This window comes from Emydura macquarii, unplaced genomic scaffold (genome assembly GCF_026122565.2).
Source record: "Emydura macquarii macquarii isolate MOO-44397 ecotype Brisbane River unplaced genomic scaffold, CSIRO-AGI_Emac_v2 contig_2205, whole genome shotgun sequence".
NCBI classification, from domain to species: Eukaryota; Metazoa; Chordata; order Testudines; family Chelidae; genus Emydura; species Emydura macquarii.
Genome location: NW_027132342.1, coordinates 9,917,618 through 9,938,038, shown reverse-complemented (window position 1 = coordinate 9,938,038; position 20,421 = coordinate 9,917,618). Strand labels below are relative to the sequence as shown.

Sequence of the window (20,421 nt, the reverse complement as noted above, 5' to 3'; positions counted from 1 at the left end):
CCAAACAGAGCAAAGAAAGCCAACTCCAACCAATTAAATTTAAGCAATCTAGTAATTAAAACTAGAATTGGAGGAGCCTTCTGCACGAGAATGTGAAAATATTTAAAAAAACAAGATAGTTTAGCTCAGTGTGTGGTTGAGTGTGGAAACTGCTGGTGTAAGCCGTTCAGGTTCACAAGCCTTTCGGCTAAACCTTAAGTGTTGGCTCTTTCCAGACAAGCAAAAGATTTTTTAATTTTAAGACTGAACATTTAGCTTTTTTGAAACAAAACTTGCACCCGTTAGTCATGTGGTAGGCCTTTGTAAAACCTCACAGACCCATGCTCTAAGCCAGTGGATCCCAACCCGTGGCCCGCAGGCCACAGATCGTTCAAAGTGGCCCGCACCTCCTCTCCCACTGGCTGAAGAATGGAGCCACTGCCTAAGGGCCCAGGTGGAGTGCATTGCTGTAGGGCTACAAGACCAGTACAGGCTCCTTGCTGCAGCCCAGGGGGTGGGAGATCAGAGCTCCCCTCCCTCTGGCTGTAGCAGGGAGCATGGCAAAGCGCTCCGCCTAGGTCCCTAAACGCTGAGGTCCCTGCTGGAGCCAGAGGGAGGGGAGCACTGATCTCCTGTCCCCCTGACTACAGAAAGGAGCCACTGCTAGGGACCCAGGTGGACCACATGGGGCTACAGGACACGTACAGTTTCCCTGTTGCAGTCAGGGGGACGGGAGACGAGCGAGGAGGCAGCCTCCTCGCTGAACTCCTGTCTGGCTGCTGTTGCGGGTAGGGGGGTTCCAGCGGAGACTGGTGGCCTTTCAGGGTTGTAAAAATGATATCTGTGACCCTCAAGCCAAAGAGGTTGAGAACCCCTGCTCTAAGTTCACAACTCAATTGTTTCATTTTGTCTTCATCATATTTGATTGATACAAACGATGCATTTAATCTTGTTGAAACCAGTGATTGATCAAGGAGTATTGCTTGGAGTGGGATTCAGTTTAGGAGAGGGTTGGAGGGCCAAAACATCTTGCAACATCAGCTGATTTACAAGGTTTCTGCCATCTGGGGCCAAAATCTGTCAAACACAGCTTACAAAATGTGGTTGCTCTCAAACTTGAACCAAAAGAGATAGGTTTCAGGTTCAAGTTTGACAGCAACAAAATTCCACAAGCTATCTTTGCAAGATTTTGGCCCCAAATGGCAGAAACCTTGTAAGATCAGCTGATTTTGACAGATGTGAGATTTGGGAAGTGTAAGGAGTTCAAACTCCTTGAAATACGTCAGACAGGCATGGACTTTTGAGACCATAAGTGGGGAAGCCCCATGGGGAGTAGTTACTGCAAATTACACAACCCCAGTTGTGCAAACACCTAGCCTTTCGAAGCTACACCCTGAGGAGAGGCCTCAAAGGCCTGAGAGCTGTATAAAGAAACAGCTGAGTTGACCAGTCAGTGTCCAGTTCTCAAGCTAAAAACTGACATAAACCTGTAACCAAGGAGGCAAACCCAGCTGTGGGGTTTGAAAGACTGACACCTACCAGACCCTTATGTTGGGGTTGGGGGTGACCTTTGGTAAGCTTTTACCATGCATCTAGATTCTTTTATTGTATTTTATGTGTTTTCTCTGTAATGCTTTTGCCCAAAGAATAAATGCAGTTTGTTTTGTGAAGGCTGGTTGGTAACTGATGTGCACTGTTATAGCCCCTGGAGAAAAAGTTAATAACCGGTTCTGGACCCTGGTCAGAGCTCTTAGAAAAAAAATCAGTGAGGTGCAGAGAAACTGCAAGCCTAAACCCCCCCAGTCTGAAGGGAGAGAGACTGGTTCTCCGCCCCAAAAGAGGTCACTGCTGGGAATCCTAAACCTTAAGTGGGTGCCATCAAGGAGGGAGATCAAAGGTGCAGAAACCATGACACTGACATTGCAAGATTTCCCTCAGCCTGAATGGGGAAAATTCTAGAAGGATAGCTGTTTACCTGAGATTTTAGATAATCTTTTCAAAAGTGCTAAGTCATTTAAGAGCCTCAGTCCCCTTGACTTTCCGTGAATAAGTCAGATAAGCATTGCAATACTGAGTAGAGCAATGTCTACATCTTTTAAAAATCTGGGTCTTAGATACTTTTGGAAGTATCTGAACCAGAACCAAGAAACAGGCTCCATCCGGTTTTGGACCCTATGGAACAACAGAACAAAATGTGAGAGTTCAAGGGGATTCAAATCTGTACTACTACTCTCAAGATCACAATATTTGAAGTTGTTCAGTAGAACTGGAATAGCTTACAAATAGCCCTGAGTATTCATTAGAATTATTTAAATGGATTGGTTTCAGTTGCATTCACATCACCTCGGTGTTTACTCTAGTATACAAGTTTAATGGCAGAAACGTTCTCCGAAATAGAGAAATTTAAACCCACGATAAAGGATACTAATGGGAAATGAATTTTAAATACGTAAAACAAGAAGATTCATATTGCAAACCTGATTGTAAGGACTTGCCTACTTGGCTCCGCAGTTTGGTCTACAAGGGCGTGAACTGCAGCGCGCACCGAAGTGCTGCAATGTAACTGCATCGTGTGGCTATAAGTTAATGCGCACTGGGTACTTTTTAGTTTGCGCCAGCAGTGTCCACTTGGGGCAGCTACAACGCAGCACTTCGATGCACGCTGCAGTTCACGCCTCTGTAGACCGAATTGCAGGGCCACGTGGACAAGCCCAAAGAATTACGACGTACTTATCTGATCTGATCAGCAACCCAAGTGATCAATCAAGAGTAACCATCAAAGCTGAATTCCAAATACTCACATAAAATAATTTGCAAAGCCGCCACAGATCAAGAATTATTTGAACAAATGATTTTTAGAAAAGTTTAAACATGTCACCACCACCAACAAAAAAGTCTAAAATTGCTGCATAAAATATTTACTATGAATTATTGGCTCAGCTCTTGTGTTTTGATCTGAAATTCCAGCTTTGGGCCATCTTGTACATTTCATAGACCTCTAATCAGAACCTACTGTTCTACCAAGACCAGAACTGTAATTCACTACATGCAGCTGCAAATGAAGTGGAAAACAAGGATTGATGGCCACTGATGGGATTTATTTGATCACCTAATTGCTCTTTGCAGCTGGATTTCCTACTGACCCATTGTGCCAGACTATTTTTAAAATATATAATTATACTAAACATCACTTTTTTCTCTTTTAAGCCCACCTGTAGCTTCTGATCATTTTCAGTTCTGTAAGAGCATTCAAAGTATCTATTATAGCATCCTCAACACAGCAGCCATTCAGTATAAGAGATTTACTATGCTTGCGGTAGCTGGAATGAAAAGTTATTTTCCCTTTTGTTCTTGCTGCACTACAATGGGACTCTACAGTCTCTCTCCCCCTGAGCTATGACAGTTATGTTTTAATCACTTCCAAATGCACACAAAAGCCTGCAATGCTTAATCCACTACGGATACAATTCTTACTGCAGCAGGGAAGAAGAGATTAAACAACCTTTTCTGTGGAGCCAAAAGGTATTAAACAATGTGTCACCATTAGATCCCCTGGTTCATTTTCCCAGGGGCTTCCCTGCCCTCACTCTGTTTTTCGCGGCTCTGATTTGTGAGTGTGAGAGAAGGGAAGTTAAAAATACTGTAGATGTATCCACTTTTTAGAGAGGGCAAAGAAATTATCAAAGTTTAAGATCAAAATTAAAGCTATAAACAATAACTATTCAATTTCCCTTTCCTTATTTAATGGTGATCTCAGACTTTAAACTCTGTGGAGCAAGGATTCTGGGTTTGTACAGCAAACCCCTGGCACAATGGGGTCCTGGTCCACAATTAGGGCTCTTAGGTGCTACCTCAATTCAAATAATAAATAATAATAGTAATGGGCCATTTAAATAACTGTTAAAGAATACAGAGCAAACAGAAGATCAACACCTCACACTTTCATTGGGTCATTCAGGCATCATCACATACAAGGTGTTTTAACAGCATAATTTAATCCCCTCTCTGCCTCAGTGTCTCACATCAAGGTAGTCCTCCAACTCCTTTCCAACTATGCCACTGTATTGACTCCTGCTTTAAATAATGCTTGTGAATGGTTAACGAATATTTAAATTTATACATGGCTCTTCTCTCTGGAGTAGCCTCACAAGAAGACATACAAGGCTCTTTTGGGATGGTCCAGAGGAGACAGCCCCTAGTTGCTTCCAGCACCTGGGCCCCAGTTCTCAATTGCCCTGAACATTGTACAGTCATGTGCACATGTACCAAGTGAGAGTAAAATGTTACCAGTCCGATGTGAAAGTGACTGTGTTGGGTAACGGTGAACCAGGCCCCGATCCTGCAAGGCACACAGACCCTGTGCCTGTGAGGAACTCATTACAGTATGAGGGCTCAAGTTTTCATCTTCGCTCTAATTAGATTTTGCGTGGAGCAGGACCTTGCTAATTGGTACTTAAAGACTCAAAAGATTCATTGTTGACCACAGCATAAGGGCTCCAAGGCCCGTTAAATTCAACAGCAAAGCTCCTGTTGATTTCAACAGGATCAGGAACAGACCTTGTGGTGAACGAACAAGATTTTCAATCAAGTCTACTGCATTGCAGAATGTGCTTGGTTCACTTATTCTGACCACACTGGTTCAGTTTTAATTATTCGTAGTAATAGTTCATAGGACAGCCATGAACATCCCATATTACAGTTTGGAAGAGCAGCATAAGACCACTCTGCAAGCACTGTTGGGTTTGAGGATTAACACAGTGAGAATGAGTGGGATTCTACTTGGTTTCAATCCACAATATATTCAAAGGGAATAATATCACACAGCCCTTTGCTAAAGCTGGGTTTGCAACTACTTCAGCTGGACAGAAAGCTGGTTTTATATTCCCTGCCATTGCAGTACTGATAATACAATGATGAGCGCGTTATAATACATACATAGGCTGCTGGGATGGTTCTTCGACACATGCATTCACTCCAGTGATGTACAAAGTAAAGATCCCTGAAAAGAATGCATCAAAGCACACGTCCTTTCCTCCTTCGTGGAATTACATCATCAAGATTTCTCTGACGCACTGAACCATTATTATTATTTGTATTGCATCAAAAGCAATACAAATCAAAAGCCCACACACACACACACACACACACACACACACACACACACACACAAGTACAAGAAATGTAGTAAGACAGTAGTATGAGCATAAAAGCTTCTGGGAAGAAAGGATGCATTAGGGTACAAACCTGTCAACACTTCTCTCTCTGCTCCAACCTTCTCTCTGTTAACCTCAACACTCTAGCCCTTAAACTGGCCCTCCCAAATGCTATGCGCTTTGGGTTAGGCTCCTCCACTTCACACAGAGCATGAAATTAGCATTGTGTGGGGAACTCTACTGTGGCTGGAGTGGGATGGAGTCCACAACCCACTATAGGACAGGCTGTGGGGTAGCACCACAAATGCTGGGCTGGAATATCAGCTGCTACCCCTCCACAAACCTAGTGCAGATACTCCCAGCTACTGGATACATGACAATCATAGACCCAGACCCTCTTCTAGCACACAGGTAGGTCAGAAGCTCCTGTTCTCCTGTCTCATAGCACAAGAGCAAAGGGACATTCAATGAAACTGAAAGGAGGAAAATTCAAAACCAACAAAAGAAAATAATTTTCACACAACACATAATTATACTGTGGAACTCATTACCACAGGGAATCATTGAGGCCAAGAGCTTAGCAAGATTCAAAAAGGGACTGGATATTTATATGGATATCAAGAATATGAGTTGCTATAATAAATAACAAAAAAGATTGTGGAAGGGATGTTAAACCTCAAGCTTTAGAATTTAAGCCAATCTCAAGTTTTTAGAGACCAGAATGAGACACCTTATGTGGGGGGCAGATTATGCCACATCTGCCTACTGTGGGTTCTTACACCTTCCTCTGAAGCATCTAGCTCTGGCCATCATAGAGGACAGCATGTTGGCCTAGATGAACTTTAGGTCCGCTAATTATGGTAATGCCTATGTTCCTACACTTTCAATGCTCATCTCCACTCAAACCTGGCTTGGAGCATAGTGCAGGTATGAAGACCATTCTGCACAACCATTTCAGCTGCACCCTTGCTAAAACAGGGGCACTGCTGGGGCTCCACAACACAGACATCCTGACATGGGCCCTCCTCCTTCATGGCAGAATTTCACACACAGTGAAAAGTCCAATTCCTCCCCAACTGATCACTTTATCCATGTGCTCTTCTTTCTTGTAACCCAAACTCATTCCTTCCAAAAGGGTTTGCCCTGCTACAGTTACAGGGAGACCCGCCTCTCACATCATGCAGAATGGCATGGTGATCATTGCTAGATTCAAACTGAACTTTGCCTCACTTCCGTACTTAAAAGGATGAGACTGTAGCCTTCATCTCCTCCCCCTTAGCATCCTGAGGCTCTCAGATATCTGCCAGCCTCTTCTCATATCTTCCTCTCTGTTGGATTCACTTCCCCCAGTCTTGTACTTGAAGGTGACCTCGATATCCAGGACAGTTCATGAATTATTATCCCCTTACGTAGATGTATTCTCAGTAACAAATCTCTGGTTTGCAAAGGATTACATCTAGCCATCTATAGATTTTTTTCATGAAAGAAAAACAAGACAAGTATTTACTTCCTACCTTGATCAGTTCTTTGAACTTGGAGTCTTCTTTAGAGTTGGGATCAATCATGGTACGTTCCTCATTTTCCTCTGCCCATGGAGAAGGGGAAACTCTAATTAGAGCCATGATATGAAAACACTGTCGAGGATATTGCAGGAGCTATTATTTATATAGCTGGCTGGAAGTTGATTAAGAAATGGCAAAGTCTAGTCATCACTCTAGTGAGGGACTATCAAGTGATCAAAGCATTGGGCATTTTTAGAGATACTCTGAAGGATTACACAGTACTAACTTCCCTAAAATAAGATTGAACTGGCCTTCATCAGATCACGTAGCATAGTGTGTGTCAGGCTGTATCATCTAGACTCTTGTATCATCCTTTGGGCAGGACCATGTCTTGCTCCATACAGAGCAGAGCACACTAGTGGCACCCACTAATAACGATGACCACTTTATCCTTTCCTCAGTTATTTAATTTTCCTTTTAAGCTATATTATCAGCCTGCAGCATCCTGAAGAACCCAGCAAACTCACTGCATTACGCTCCCTGTAACAGGGGTGACATGGGATTATGGGCCATCCTCCCTTCTCCTGCTCCCTGCATTTTCAAATCACACTATAGAATTTTCTAGCTATCAAAGATCTCCCTTACTCTGCTGCAACTGCACACAATGCTAAATCAACAGCGGCAGCCGTGACAAGAGTGAAACCGATGAGGATTTAGGTCAAATTCAGTTGTGCCTAGGGAAAAAATGCCCAGAGCAAGTCTAGCAGAGGTGCAATCTGCTCCATTGCTGTGGAATTGAAGGGTGAAAAGAAGAAAAATATTTTCTCCTTCCACCTCCAAGGAGCATCCAGACAGATGGAATTTGGGATGGAGGGAGGGGAGGAGGAGGAGAAGGGAAAGACACAGAAAGGAGGGGGATATGGAACAGACACACAGAATAGGAAGTCGGGTGGGATGAGTGGAAGAGAACATGGAAGACATACAAGTGAAGTGGGGTGGGACACAGTTAGAAGGCTTTGAGAGGGTGGCTGGGTACATCAGAACTGAGGACCATGCTTAGTTCCTCAGCTTCTTGGCAAGGAAGTGTAGTGAGTGTCTTTCTACACAGTTTCTTGGCCCTGCCAAAAGAACCACGCCAATGGGCTCTGGGGAAAGGCCTATCCAGCTCTTCTCAACTTGAGGCGGGTCTCCATAACACATGGGTGGGAGGGAAGGAGAAGAGGGGAGACAGATAAAACAAGGAAAAGGAAGACCAGAAGAGAGAGAGGGTGAAAGACAAAAAAATCCAAAGGAAGGGAGTAGACAAAGGAACAGAAGGGAGGAGTAAAGATTACTTTTAGAAGGGATGATTGTATTTGAGGTTTTGCCCATTGAGCCAACACTTCATCAGACTGGTAATAAATACATTCAAACAAAGCCTCTCCATACATTTTTCCCCACCACAACTGAATGCATCTATAGGTGCAGACACAGACATGAACATTAAGGAGGCAGACGGACCAATGTTGTTACTGCCTTTTAAATTCCAATCCTCGATTTCAAATAGCAAACTCAGCCTCCCCCACCTTTCCTCATTTTAATCTCCTTTGCTGCTGAAATGACAGTTGTGATTTAGTTTAGAACAGCTCCTGTAAGTGGAAATAAAAGCATGGCTGCTACACTGCAACAGGAAGGCAGCATCGCAGCCTTGTTAGATGATCCACTTCTGCAGCTGAAATAAGCATTTTTTAACAGAGCCAGAAGGCTGAACTTCAGCTGTGCACACAGACATGCAGAGTGAAATCCAGGCCCCTTAGAAGTCAATAGCAAAACTCCCATTGACTTCCGTGAGGCAGAATTACACCCAGAGCGTACACTTGCCAAAGATTTATGAGGCAGAAATCTCTGATACATGACACAAGCCTCACTGTATCCATTTAAGAAGTCAGGCCTGTTTGAGTAGGTCTATGCTACGGCTGCGAGCAAGCCTGCCAGCCCAGGCAGACTGACTGATGCTAGAGTTGCTCTAAGGCCTGGTTCACACTGGGGACTTAGGTCGATTTAAAGTCCCTTAATTCGAATTAATTACTCCCGCGTTCACACTGACACCACTGTTAATTCAAATTAAGGTGCCTGTAAAATCGAATTAATAAAACCACCTCTGCAAGTGACATAGCGCCTAATTCGAATTAATGTTAGTACGAACATAATTGAGCTTAATTCGACTTAATTGCCCTCCGGAATGTATCCCATTATACCCCATTTTCACCACTCTGGCCAATTGCGCTGTGCTGCTCTGTGGTCACAACAGCAGGTAAAGTCCCCTCCACTCCCCTCAAACCCTGAGGAAGATTTGAATCTCCATTTCCTGAGCTGCCAGCCTGGAGAGAGCTTTGCCACTGTTCTTAGCATGGCTGCTGCAAAGCCCAAATGTGCTCCAGCATGGAGTCAAACAGAGGTCTTAGACCTCATCAGGCTGTGGGGTGAGGAGTCCGTTCTGGCTCAGCTCAGAGCCAGCAAAAGGAATCTGGACATTTATGGGAAGATATCCCAGGGCGTGCTGGAGAAGGGACATCTGGTGAGTTTTCTTTCTTCAGTTCCTGTCTGTGTGTGTGTTGAATGCAAACAGAGAAATCAACCCCCTATGCCCGATCCTGTCTGTGTGTGTTGAATGAAAGCAGACAAATCTATCTCCCCCACAACCCCCGTTTTTCCTATCTATGTGGGTTTGGAATGCAAGCTGAGAAATCAACCCCCCCACCCCCCGCCCTAATCAGTTCCCAATAGCTCTCCATTTTTGTTTGAACTGCAGGCAGAGAAATTCCACCCCCCGCAAACCCTGATACTGTCTCTGTGGATTTCTGATGCAAGCCCATTACCCCCCCAGCCCTCCATGTGGTCTGCATTAGAAAGTCACTTGCTACATTGTACAAAAGCATAATTATGGAAACTGAAACATATGTATGTTCTTCCTCTTCAATACACAAGCTAGAGGCAACATTGTATCAAGCCATCATTGTTGAAATTGATACATAGATATTTTCTTCCAAACTTTAAAAGCTGTGGCTATATTGTATCAATGCATGAGTATTTCAAAATGTTACATATGTATACTGATCTTCACTAATTTGGCTGTGGCTATCTTGTTATTTTTCTTTCATTCTGTAGACACCTCGCCAGTGGCCCGACCATTAAGCAGTGCTGCGCACAGACTGTCTCAGATTAGGAAAAGGAAAAAACTAAACACCCTACCCCTGGAGACAGTGAAGGAACCCTTCCCCCCTTCACCCAAGACATGACTGTTCAAAAATAAATGTTTGCATCTTTCCAAAACGTTTCTTTATTAAAGAGAATCTTGTTCATGAGGGATTTGTTGGGCACAGATCTGGAAGGGCGGTGGGGGGAGTGGGTATCATCAAAGGAAAACATACAGGAACCAAAATCAGGCTTCCATCAAAGGCAAGCAACATCCAGAGGGGTGGGTGCTGGGTGGATGAGAAAAGGCAAGCAACATACAGGAACAGAAATCACTAATGCATCACTCATTGCCTGCAGCAATCAGGAATTGTTCTGCTGGGTGTCTTGAAGCAGGGCAGCCTCGGCTGCTTCTCGTTCTTGCTCTATTTCTCAAGTACTCCATGATAAGCCACGAAGTATTTGTCACGATCACAATTATAGTGCAGAGTAGAGCTGGCTCCCTGTCTCTAAAGCAATGGCAATCGCAGGGAGAAAGAAAAAAAAAAAACCAAAAAAAAAAAAAAAAAACGGTGCTAAATCCTTTTCCTGTTTGTTCGGGAGGGGGAAAGAGTGGGGGAAGCAGCGATGCATCCTGGGGCGATGACACAGCCTCCGTGGCTAGTTGCACTGTGGGATAGCTACCCAGACTGCACTGCTTTCTAATTCAAATTAAGGCTGGCCAGTGTGAACGCAAGAGACCAGCTCAAACAGCATAATGTGAACAGTCTGCTACTATTTCTTTAAATTGGCTGCTGAAAGTCGAACTAAGCTAATTCAAATTAGCGCTGCAGTGTGAACATAGCCTAACATGCTAAAAACAGCAGCATGGACATTATGGCCCAGTAGCAGCTCCACCCGACACCTCCCCACCCCCCGAGCTGCCGCCTGAGCTCTTCTACTCAGCCATTTTAGCACTCTAGCTTGAGCAGAGCTAGCATGCGCCCTGCTACGCGGGCTAGGAGGCTTGCTCCAGATGCAGTGTGGCCTTACCCTTTGTGTTGCTTTGATGTACATACAGTTGCCAACACACTGTGGTATTTTGGGGTCCACCACACTAGCCGTATCATGGTCACCAAAAGGAGTTTGGATGTCCACGGGCCCGGACACAAAAGATGCCACAGACAGAGAGCTGTGCTGGCACAGAGGGAGCTTTTCAACCTTCACCACTATTCAGGCATCAGACTACAACAACCCACTATCCCAGTCGTACAGTTACATGGCCGTTAGCGATGAAGCACTGCACTCACACAGGACGGTTATGAGAGAATGTACAGTTGAGTGGGGTTTCCTTAGACCTGCCCAGACATTTGGGCTCAGCACTTTGCAGGGTCCACAATCTATTAAAAAAAAACAAACCTCAAAACTGAAATCTGAAAACATTTGCCAGATTTTCCACAAACCTAGGAAGAGCTTCTGATTCTGTAATTTCCAATTTATTTCGGTTCTTTACTTCCTCATGATCACTGGGATGAGTCAAGCAGTTAAATGCTGAGGAAGTTGCACCCAGCACACACCCAACCCAGGAGGCAGCGAGCTAGCACTCTGAATAGAGGACTCACCCTGTTTGCACGACACTTGCCTTTCTAGGGATCCCACCACCATGCCTCTCGCCACCAGGCAATCATGCCTCTTGTGTGCTGGACCCTAATCTCTCTCAGTCTCATTCACCCACTTTTAATAGTTAACAGAAGAGGGAATTAGAGAAACTCTTTTTATATAAAGGCCTGATGGGGGCTGCTTTTTTTTGTTGCTTCAGGGGAGAAGAAACAGAATCACACCAACATTCCATCTAATCCAGTATCCAGTTTCTGAAAAGAGTCAATACTGGATGCAGCAGAAGGCGTTAGGTCCCCTTAATGGTTAGTTATGGAATAACCTCTACACAGGTTAGGTTTCTTCCTGACCCTGCTCAGCCAGTACCTGGTTTATGCCCAGAAGAATGAGGGTTTGTCTCTCTGGTTTCCTTTGCCTATTTACTGTAACTGTGGATTTTCTCATTTTCCATATAAACAGCTATTCCTTTTTTCAGCTGTTCAGAATTATCTACCTCAGTGTCATCCTGTGCCAGTGAGTTCCACAGGTTAAATTATATATTGGGAGGGGCATTTCGTTTTATCATTTTAAACTTTGTTGCTTTTTAATTTCAATGTACACCTCCTTGTTCTCATAATATCAGAAAGGATAAAGAGAAGCTCTCTATTACCTCATCCATCACATTTTTTATTTTACATGCCTATAGCGTAGCCCCTCTTATTTGGCTCTTCTCTGAACTAAACATTCGTCATCCTTTCAACCTCTCCCTCCCTCTGTTCATTCTCTATGCCCATATTTGGTCCCCTTCTATTTCTGCTATATCATTGTTTGTGAGATGAGATGACCAGAACCAAATACAGTATTCAAGACCAGGATGTATTATCCATTTATTTAATGACATGGTGAATATTGACCTGAAGAAGAAGGATGGAGTGGTTAAGTCCCTAGACTGGGAGTTGGGGCACCTATTTCAAGTCCTAGTTCTGCCACAGTCTCTGTGTGAGTTTGGGCAAGTAACTTAGTCTCTGTGCCTAAGTACCCCATTGGTACAACTTGCCTACCTCACAGGGGTGTTATGAGGATAAATACATTTAAGGTTGTGAGGTGCTCAGTTATTATGGTGATGGAGCCAGATAAGTATAGCAAGATATATATTCAGAACTATATTCTGTCTAACCATTTACACATCCTAGCATCTTGTTTGTTTTTTTAACCACTGCTACGCTATAAGCCGATGTTCCCACTGAGATGCCCACAATGACACCAGGTCTTTTTCTTGTTTATAGTTAATTTAGACTCCAGCAACATGTGAGTATTTTAAATTATTCTTTCCAGTGTGCAAAACCTTGCATTTGTCAACAGTGAAGTTCATCTCCCATCATGCTGCCCAGTCATCCAGGTTAATTGGGTCCCTCTAGATTTCCTCACAATCTACTCTAATTTAGCATAAAATTATTTAAAATAGTCTATCTGCTCATTTTTTCAACTCAGCGCTATCTCCTTTTTCAGATCATTAAAGGAATATCCTAAAAACATTAGACCTAGCAGAGAACTTTGGCACCATGAAAAACTTTTGGCATGTTGAAAATTGACCATTTGTTTCTACTCTATTTTTTGTCTCTTGACTAACTTCCAAATCACAACAGTACTTTTTATCTCATCCCAAGACTACTTAATTTCCTTAATTCCTTCTTATGTGGCCTTTTGCCAAATGCTTTTTGAAAGTCCAAATAAAATTATATTTGAGTTCTCTTTTATCCACTGTTTCACTGACATTCTCAAAGAATTATAGTAGATTGGCAAGGCATAATTTTCCTTTACAGATGCTACGCTTGTCTGTCTTACCATATGTTCATTTAAGTGTTTTATAATTCTGTTTTTAATTACTGTTTCTTACAATTTTCCTGGTACTGGAGTAAGACCCAATGGTCTGTAATTCCTAGGCTTATCATTAGCACCTTTGTTAAAGATCGGTACAATATTTACAACTACACCAGGATTCTGGAGGGTAAGTAAGTGATATTAATGAAAGTTTCAATATTTATATTAGTACCTCAGCCAATTCATTCTTTCAAAAGTCTTGGAACAACACCTATGGTGGCTTGTTGCTCTTTAATTTAGCTGTTTGTTCCAGGGTCTCCTGTTTTGATATCTCAATCTCTGACAGTGTCTCATCCTCATTACCTGAAAAGACTAGCTCCAGGTTCGGTATTTCCCCAACATCCTCTGTGATGTGGAATGATGCAAAGAAATCAGTTAATTTCTCCACAGTGCTCTTGTCTTCCTGATAGCCCAGTGGACCATCCAATTCTCTTGCTGGCTTTCTGGCTCTAACATATTCAGGTAGTGGGCTCACTGCTGTTTAAGGGGGCATGGAGCAGCATTCATGTCGCACTCCTCATCAGTGTTCAGTCCAAGCCGGGGAAGCTAATGATCCAACCAGCAGAGCAAAATCACTGATGAATCCTGGTCATGTGCCAAATGAGACACGTTGCACATACACTAAGAAGAGTGTTGTTAAAATTTCCTCTTAGCCCTTCTAATTTCTATCTTACATTTTAGTACCACAGTTCATACTCATTTCTATTGGCTTCAATTGATCGGGTTTCTCTTCAATACCTACGCACACACTGACCTCCATTAACACATACTAGTTTATGCCTGTAGCATTAATACTGTACCTAATAAGGTATCTTCAGGATGGATATCAATGGTGGTGGGAGACATTGGCGCGTTGATAGCATTTTTACCCTCTTCCTGCAGGTCGCTCACTGAAGAGAAGAAAGGAAAAAGAAAAAAGTAAAACCTTTTGTAACCGCAGTGTGTGTGTACATTCATACAATTTTTAGCTACAATGGGAGAATACATCTGGCAGGCCCATTTCAAAGCGAGTTTACAGCTTATGAAAATAAGAACTACAGCTGCTGTGGAAAAGAACCAGAGTCAAAACATTTTGTAATTTCTTATTAAACAGCTGGTTAGCCTGGTGATTTAGCAGAAGTTATTTTGCAGGAGCCTTGAGTGTGCAGTAAAGGCTAACTCAAAATTTCCATTTCCCATGCCGGAAAGAGTTTAGAGTGCTCTGGCTCTCTCAGTCTGAAACAAAGATTGTTCCTTCTGTGCACCTCATGGGGCTGCACGTCGGACAGAAGAGAGGAACTAAACACTAGTTGACTAGACTCCTATGACAATAACAGCAATCTTTTCCACCTGCAAAGCACCAAGTATTACTATGTGCTACTGTAATTAACAAAAAGCCTGAAAGAGCCCAAGGAAGACTTAAGAAATAGTAAAAGGACTTTATTCCAACACACAAAGAGACACAGCATGCTAGGATTGAGAAAAAGACTGGAATTTTTTTAACTCAAACTGTAATCTCAAAATCTACCACTAACCTCACTGTATGATCTGGACAATTAGCCTACGTCTCCATTCAGCCATCTGTAAAATGGATCTATGCAGTAAGATTGTCACTCTGTGTGTCCCTCTGAAGCCTAGAACGTCTGTTGAGTCATGCTGAGATGATGGAAACAGCTACAAGCATGGCAGAGAGCTATTTTTGTCCAGAATACTACAGGGTTCAATCATGCCTGGCATTCATGTTACCATCCAATTTTCAAGTTCCAGGAATTTTAACTTTATTAATCACACCGATACGACAGAAAAGCATGCATCTGCTATGCCAAGAGCCCTACACCATTACAATATCAGAAATAACTCATCCAATCACCACCCTTTCTTTACAGTTAATTTTCAAACAACAATTTCATTCGTTGTATGAAGGAGACTGCATAGATGGTGGATTACTTGGCTCAACTGATACAATTCCTCAAAACCACCCATACAACAACACAACAAGCACATACAATAACCCAAACATACATAACATTCATGGCAACCCCCCACACCCCTCATACAAATCAACACATCTCCCAGCACAATCCTCCTACCAACAAATCAACACAACCTACACACACGATAAATAACCCCAAACATCTCTCTGAAACCTAGAATGTCTGTTGAATTACTGTGAAGTGATGGAAATGGCTACAGGCGTGGCTGAGAGATCTTTTGGTTTAGCATATCACCAGGTTCAATCATCACTGGGATTTAGAGGTGAATTAAGGTAGAAGTCTTAGGATCTGGTCCCCCTGAGTTATCCCACTTTGAAGAAAGATAAGAACTCAGGAATGGAAGAAAGAAAATTATCAGGAGCAGTGGGAGTCAGCAAAGAACAATGGGATGAGGAGAGAAAGGACCTATGTAATGGGAAAATCTCAAAATTATGGTGGATCCTGGTCCTAGTCAGCCTTATTCTGCATTTACCAAGAAGTGCTAGAAATCTCATGTTCTCATGAGATTAACAGACCAAGAAAAAGTTAGGATACATTAGGGTGGGTAGATAAACGGACACATTTGTGGATGCTTCCCCCAATCTTTTTGGTTTTGCCCATCACCAGCTTCACATAGCATTGGCCACTGTGGAAAGGTGTGGTGGAAAGGGATGTGGTGGAAAGACCCAGGTTCCAGGGCACAGTAAAAGCAAAAGTCTGCAGATAACCAGTCTTCCTCCAACCTACCAAAAAAAGAACAACGTGTCTTCAGGACAGACAAGAATGTTTTTCATTCTCTGTGCAAGAGACTTCACGCGAAGCCAAAGTCCTTGAGGCCCCTCTGGGGCAAAGCAAGGATTTCCATATAAACTGGGAAATAACCACAAGCTCAGCAGAGCCGTCCTTTCCTGAGGAAAAGGGCAATCTAAACCCCACAGATCTCCCATCAGGCAGTTCTTTTAAAAAAAGATCCCTATCCCCTTTCCCGTAGTGAGATCAACCCATACGCCAGCCATTTGTACATATATTACACACGTTATAAAGCCCCATGTCACTACTCTCCATCTCCCCACCACCATAGAAAAAGGTTAGAATGCCCATGACACACACACGATAATCTCCATGCAACATTTCACTGCCATCCAAAGAGAAGCCACTTAAAACCATTTACCACTTTTCCTAATGATTATTCCAAGAGGGGAGGTAGTTTCTGCTTTCTGGCAGGCTATCAAGCAAGTATAAATTCCCTGAATGCGACATGTTGTCCGTATGTCCCCAGAAGCGACAAATGCCTGAGTCATATTTTGAGAGCCTATGGATTAAGATCCACAGTAAAGTGACTTGCTACAGTTAATATGCCACAAGAGTATTGTAAACTGCTTGCAAAAGGACAGGAGCAAAATTGCATCATCTACTATTTATGGAATATGATGTACTGTAGCTTTTTACCTAAATATATTTAATTAAAAAAAGACACTGAGGACTTCTGGATTTTATTCATTTTTTGCATTAATTCAAATATTTTAAAATCCCTCTAAAAAAATATCAGAGAAATAAAAAGTCACATGCTAAATTGAGTGCCTTTTCAGAGCATGTCATCCTCTCTATGTTGTATGCTGCCCGCTTATGGCTCAATCCTGCAAACCCTTACTCCTTCAAGTGGTCCTTACATTAAGAAGTCAATGGAAATACTCTTGCAAGTAGGAATATTCACAAGTAAGGTTTTGCAGCCTTGCACCTTCAGGTGAAGATTATCAAAGATTCCCAAGAAATTTGGACACCCAAATCCCATTCAATCAAGTTGCCTTTGAAAATCACAGCCTAAATTATTAACTCTTCATGGCAGAAGCTTTATTCTTCATTATTAGTAGTATTTACATCATTATTGTAGCACTCAAGCCTCCAGACATGACCAAGGCCTCACTGCACTGAATGTTGGGGAAAGATAGATCTGAGACAGTCATCACTGTGGAAAGCACATTTATTTTAAAGCCCCTGGCACCCACTGTGCGCTTAATAAATAAATAAGTTGCTTTCCAAATTAGTAATTAAATAGGCCTGGAAGGATTACATTTTTTAAATCGGGAAATGTTGGCAAATGTCGACTTTACCATACACACACAAACTAACAAAAAATATTGCAATCAATAATCAAAATTTACAGACAGGAAAAGTAAGAAAAATACTACTTGATAACTTCTTAGAGTTTGATTTAAGGATATTGTATATTTTGACATCTGATGTTGACAATTTGTATTTTAATTATTATAAATCTTTAACATTCTGAATCACTTCTGCTGCCATTAAAGCATTATTGTATGACAGCCTCTCCCCATAATTTGCCACAACTATCATTTAAATTGGAAAAAAAATAATTTTAAATGCTTTGAAATAAACATCGCTATTATCCATCAAAATTATCAAAAAATCAAAATCAAATTCTGGCAAGCCAACTTTTAAAACATGGCTAAATTGCTTTTATTCCCCCAGGAGTCTGCTCGTAGCTCTCTGATCAAAGTAGATAAGAAAGGAGGTATTTTTAAAATGCAAAAATTACATTTTGAAACCAAAATGAAGTAAGGTATTTTCAGCAAATAAAATCTCCACCTTTCCACAACACCACTTCTATGGCTAAGGGCTCAAAACCAGACAGAAAGAAAAAGTTAAATGTGGAAATAAATACAATCATGCATTATACAGCCAGCCCCCTTCTCTCACACGGCTGAAGAAAAAGGTTTGGTCTTAAAATCCAATTTGCTGGGCTGAATTCCACAAAAGCAAAAGGTTTTGTCCTATTTCTGAAGGCAAGAAGCAAGTTCCTAATCAGAGCAAAGTGCTACCATTTCAATAAAGTGAACTCTGTAAGACAGTGACGCAGACAGAACCTCACTCACAGAAAGCCAGACGCTCACAGCAAGAACTGTGCTCCACACAGGTAGATTAAAAACCTTAGAGTTTTATGCATGACAAATCCTTTCATACCTCCTTTTTTGCGCTTTTTACAAAGCAGTCCTGCCATTTTGGCTCCCTACAGTATGCAATGGTCCGGAATGTACTCCTGCAGTCCAGTTTGGGCCGTGCAAAGGAAGGGCGGCAGCTGGACAGGGACTGAAATGCCTGGACAGACAAACTTGGGTTAATTTGGTCATGGTGACTTGGGAGGAGGCAGCAACACAGCAGCAGTTATGGGGAGGGGAGAGTAGGAAGCGAAAAGTACTTTGCTTGGTAGCATGAAATTCAAGAAGGATGAACTGCCAGTGTGGAATTCGCAATATACCTCATGTGCTGCAAGTGAGACAAAGAAGCCACAAGTCCATCACAGTCAGCTCGGAGCAACAGCAGACACCGGATTTTTAAAGATAGCACTTGGCAGACTGGAGTAATCTATACTGGTATAACTGCATCCACACTGGGGAAAGTGAGGTATTGGTGCTCTGATTATACTGGTATAGTTAATGTAGCAAAATGTTTTAGTGGAGACAAGCCCTAAGTCCCATTTATAAAGTCATTTAGGAGCCTGCACATCACTGAAAGTCAATGGGATCTAGGTGCCTATGAATTCTACCTTAAATCACATTGAAAGGCAATGGGATGTAGACTCCTAAATGCCCAGGTCATTGTGAAAAAGGGACATAGCCACTTTTGAAAATTTTCCCCTAGTTCTGCAATCAGACCCGTGTGGGCAGTGCTACTGGGGTTCCCCATTGGTTTGGGGTCCCATCTGTGTGGACCCAGTTGCAAGACCAGGGCTTATGCTTGTTCCGGTGTCTGGCCATCAGTTGGCCAAAACACACGCACACGCACACCCATCTTTGGGGAGGAGGGGGAGGAGGAAATACATGCCACTATTGCCAACTCCAAAACATACAAAAATCATGATCTAGGATCCCCCAAAATAATGAGATTTCAGTAAATCCAGAGTTCCTCACCTCCCCACTTCTGAGCCTTTTTGCTACATTCTAGTCAGGTTTTCAGGCTTTTCTCTGCACCCAGGAAGACCAAAAAAGGTTTTTTGTAAAATAATGAAATTAATAAAAGCTGAGATTCCTGTGTAATCACTCCAGGAAGTGGGATTTAAGAAGAATAATGTGAATGGGACACGGTCATGAGGCTTGCGATAAATCGCCTTAGTTGACAACCAGTTGATACCCCGAACTGTTCAGCTCTAAGATCCCTATTGTAGTCCAATACCTAGTAATACAATAGGTTAGGTGCTCAGTACAACAAAGCAAAACAAGGGAATCAAAGGTAGCATAAAAGCAGCAGTGAGAAGTCCTCAACCACAGTTATGTGTTTTGGGACTCATCAACACCTACACCTGTTCCAGTCTGAATTTATCATGGTCTTAAAAATTAGTGCCCTGGAGTGGACTATGCTCTCACATTGTTAGTGGAGGGCATTCAGACAGCAGCAAGTTTCACATTTCTCCCCTCATTTCTTTGCCATGTACTGTGCCTCTCTCAGGCACTAAGAGTAATGAGAACGAAAATTAAACAGCACATGCTGGGATTTGAAAAGGGAAATAGGAGAAACATATATATTTAGCCTCCAAAGATACACGTCCTGAGATTTCCATGGAAAGCGCAGAAGCGGGCATTCAAAACCCAGGACATCATCATTCCTTATAAATCAACCAGTGGTAATCACTGCTGTAAAACGGGAGTAAGAGAGACTAGAATCAGTCCTAAAGACTCTGCAATGTATCCACTCCCTCTCTTTGCAGAATCCCCTCTATTTACACATTGCTTAATTTAGCCCAATCCCTCCTCCCCCAACTGACACTGAGTTGTAACTTACCTCTCCAGTAGCCCCTCTGAAATCAGAGTAAGGTACAACTATCTCAGTGTATGACTGGCAGAATTCAGCCCTTACCTTTTAAACTCTTCACAGCAGGGACCTCAATTCTATCATTGCCTAAGGCATGGGTAATCAATTGGCTAACAGTGGGCCAGGGGTGTAGCCAGAAGTGATTTTCTGGCAGGCCTTGTGGTTGATATAGGTGGGCCGGCCGAAAAACAAGTGCTTCCCAAACTTCCGGCTTCCGGCCATGTGACCAGAAGCCGAAAGTTCAGGGAACGACCAGCCGAGAAACTAAGCTGCCCAACGGTCCAGCTGCCAAGGTAGCTTGAGTGGAGCGTCGGCAGCATTGGTGGGCCTCCTTTCAAAGTGGGTGGGCCATGGCCCACCCATAGCTACGCCACTGAC

The 20,421-nt window shown here is 42.7% G+C and overlaps 1 protein-coding gene across 2 annotated transcripts in view; it reads right to left on the bottom strand.

Annotated features, from left to right (window-relative positions):
• The window catches only part of PARVB (parvin beta), a 92,485-nt gene that overhangs the window by 49,587 nt on the left and 22,477 nt on the right, over positions 1-20,421 (bottom strand). The window contains exons 1-3 of one of the 2 annotated variants that reach the window (XM_067559342.1): positions 18,199-18,289; positions 14,065-14,154; positions 6,647-6,717 (exon numbers count right to left, since the gene is read on the bottom strand). In XM_067559342.1, coding sequence (XP_067415443.1) covers positions 6,647-6,717; positions 14,065-14,154; positions 18,199-18,235 — 198 coding nt within the window. In that variant the 5' untranslated portion in view covers positions 18,236-18,289. Of the gene's footprint in view, positions 1-6,646; positions 6,718-14,064; positions 14,155-18,198; positions 18,290-20,421 lie in introns of those variants that run through there. The other variant, XM_067559341.1, reaches the window with a different exon arrangement.